General features: G+C 45.1%; 1 protein-coding gene across 3 annotated transcripts in view; it reads left to right on the plus strand.

The window, feature by feature from the left end:
• The window catches only part of IKBKAP (inhibitor of kappa light polypeptide gene enhancer in B-cells, kinase complex-associated protein), a 31,663-nt gene extending 28,846 nt beyond the window's left edge, over nucleotides 1-2,817 (plus strand). For all 3 annotated transcript variants that reach the window (XM_017735356.1, XM_017735357.1, XM_017735358.1), the window contains exon 35: nucleotides 472-2,817. In XM_017735356.1, the coding sequence (XP_017590845.1) occupies nucleotides 472-539 (68 nt within the window). In that variant the 3' untranslated portion in view covers nucleotides 540-2,817. The remainder of the gene's footprint in view (nucleotides 1-471) is intronic.

The following is a 2,817-nucleotide window of genomic DNA, read 5'->3' on the forward strand; positions in this document are numbered from 1 at the left end:
CCTGCTAGTCCTGGAATTGCTTGGGGAAATCTTCAATTGAATCTATAGATGCAGCCTGCCTATTGCCACTTGCCAGGGCTGGCTTCAGAAAAGCCTTGTGCCTCTTACTCACACCAAACGGAGCCAGGTCACTGTGGTGCATGATGGGCCAGTGACAGGTGAATGATTTGAGTTCTGCTTTGTGCCACTAATGGGGTTGTGGCTTTGTGCCTGTGCCTCCTTGTTCTGAACAGTAACACTTAACAATTGAGAGGGGACTTGGTGTGCCCAGAGGTTTCCTGGTGTAAGCAGGTCTTCTGAGGACACTCTTTTGTGCAGGCTGGTGATCAGTCACTTCAGGGAAATTATAGATGTCAAGAGCTCTCTCAGCATCCTTTGATGTAAGAAAAGTGAACAGAGTAGTTGACAGCTCTTGAAGGAACTATATTGCTGTTACCCCCTGTTCTGACACTTGCTCCATTTGCCTTTCAGATCCAGAAGTACTGACTCCACCAAAGTTCAGTAAAAATCTACAGTGGAAACTGCATCTTCTCCAGTAACTGAAAGCCAAGGAATCCTTGTGGACTCTGAACTCCAACTTTTCATATAATTTCATTATATCTTTACAGAAGCTGTTGTTGTTCTGGTGTTTCTGATACACTGTTCTTAGGGCTGTGCTAGTGAAGGGTCCCTCCACCTCATGCATCTGTGACTGTGACCTGTATGGTGACAAGCTTACAAGCACAGCCACTCACGTCCCATTGCAGAAGTGTCTTGTGAGGCTGGGGAACAAAAGAGTGTGTGGCTCTGAAAGCTCCTGCTACTTTCCCCCCTTCTGGATGAAGCAATTGGGTATTGGATGGGTTATCTTCTCTGCCATCACTCCCTCCCAGAGTTGTTACCTGCCACGATGACAGGCCACATTTTAAGCACTTCAGCCTGTTTTAGAGAACTCACCTGTAAGATTGTACGAATAGCAAATTGCTGTAGTTGCTAAACAAATTTTGTGTTTTCTCTGCTGAAGCTGGATGTTGCTGATACCAGATTTTCATCATTGCTTTGTTACCTCAGAATGAATCCTTCAGTGCCAGCAGCCATTGCTGTCCTGAAACTGGGCCCATTCACACCACGGAGGTCTTGGACAGAGAAAAACATTAATAAATGCAGGGCGGAGGTGCTGGTGTCACACTCTGCTGGGTAATACTACTCTAATTATCTGAGTTCAAAGATCAACTAATGCTGCTCTATGGCACTGACAGATCAGCAGCTGTACCCTGATAATGCTGTGCACTATTGCAGAGCTGTCATCTGGAAACTGGTCTCATACTGAGAATTAGGTTTTACCCCAGAATACTTCTGCAATCTGATGCGAGAACAGCAGCAGTTCTGGGAGCAGAGGAAGGTGACAAGGCTGGAAACCCTTTCAGTGGTAGCATCGCCTTCTTGGTTAATTTTGGCCCAGCAGCTGCAGTGTTCAGTGCCGGCCATTTCCAATGGGTGCTGCAGAAAAACAACATACAAACAAGGTGCTTCCTGTCTGTTGGAGGTGTTTAATAGCACAACAGCAAGCTGTTCTGACTGCACAGCATGCGTGTGTCCAGTGCTGCAGATTGCTGTTTTTGTGTGACAAGAGCTCCATCAGATTGGGGTGGCCATTTGGTCTTGCACCAGATGTGTTGTGCTGGCTTGGGCTTGCTGGAGTGGAGTGGTAGAAGTCCTTTGTCAGTGTGAAGCATTGGAGCAGATCTCGTTTCCAGCTGTTCTGGGTTACATGGCCTGTTCTGGATGGTGTGGGGATGGCTTAAGCCTGTTGTCAGGTACTGTGACTACACTGGAAAGAGATTCTCCAAGAGTAAATAAAGTCTTTTGAGACAGCAAAACACAAGAAAGACTTTACAGGGTAAGAGTGTTTCACAAGATCTTGGTCTTCAAAAGGGTAGCAGAGCATAGCCCATGGTGAAATACAGAAGCCATCTACCAGATCTGGAGAAAGGGTTGATGAGGGAGTCTGTGCTCCTCTACAGAATGCTCTGGTCCTGCAACTGAAATGTGACACTGACACCAGTAATTCTTAACATTCCTAAATCTGATGCCAGGAAATGCTGAGGTCTTGCACAACCTAATCTATTGTCTAGAAAGAGAACACAAGAGAAGATAAAATTGCTGCTGGCTTACTGAGGATTCGTGTTTGTACCTACATATGTGTATGATTTCTTCTGCTTTTGCTTTTCCATTGTGGTGATGGTGAAAGTCAAAGACCCTTTTGTCTTAGGCATACTTTCTCGTTCTGCCACCAAGGCAAAACCCCTTTAAATCTGCCATCCAAGTGAAAGACCCATCTTCTAAATCATTCATCACTGAGCTCTTGTCTTCCCCTACACCTTTCCCTCCCAACTGAACTTCAAGTAAGGAGCAGTAAAGCTGGGAGCAGCACCTATTGTCTGTGAGCCTCAAGGGGGGGATGTCCTGCTTACAACTTCTGCCGTTGCTGAACCTTAGTTTCTTCTCAGCAGCAGCTCAGAGTCTGCTTTCGCTTGATTTCTGCTGGCATGTTCTTTTGCTTTCTTAGTGATGCATGTAATCTTGAAATGTATTCAGCTTTAGTTACTGTCATTACAGACATACTGAATTTGCTCTTACAAATTCTGTGGAGGCTCCTACAAACAGATGGAGTTACCAGGAGTGGAAGTAAGACATTAATGCAGAAATATGGAGTTAACTTTAAAAATGTCTCAACCTCTGCGCAAATGTGGCTGTATGGAAGCCTGTTTCTCTTGTTAGATATTTTTCACCTGTCTGCTGATTAGCTTCATTAAACACAAAAGGAAAAGAAATCCA

This window comes from Corvus brachyrhynchos, unplaced genomic scaffold (genome assembly GCF_000691975.1).
Source record: "Corvus brachyrhynchos isolate BGI_N302 unplaced genomic scaffold, ASM69197v1 scaffold22, whole genome shotgun sequence".
Classification (NCBI taxonomy): domain Eukaryota; kingdom Metazoa; phylum Chordata; class Aves; order Passeriformes; family Corvidae; genus Corvus; species Corvus brachyrhynchos.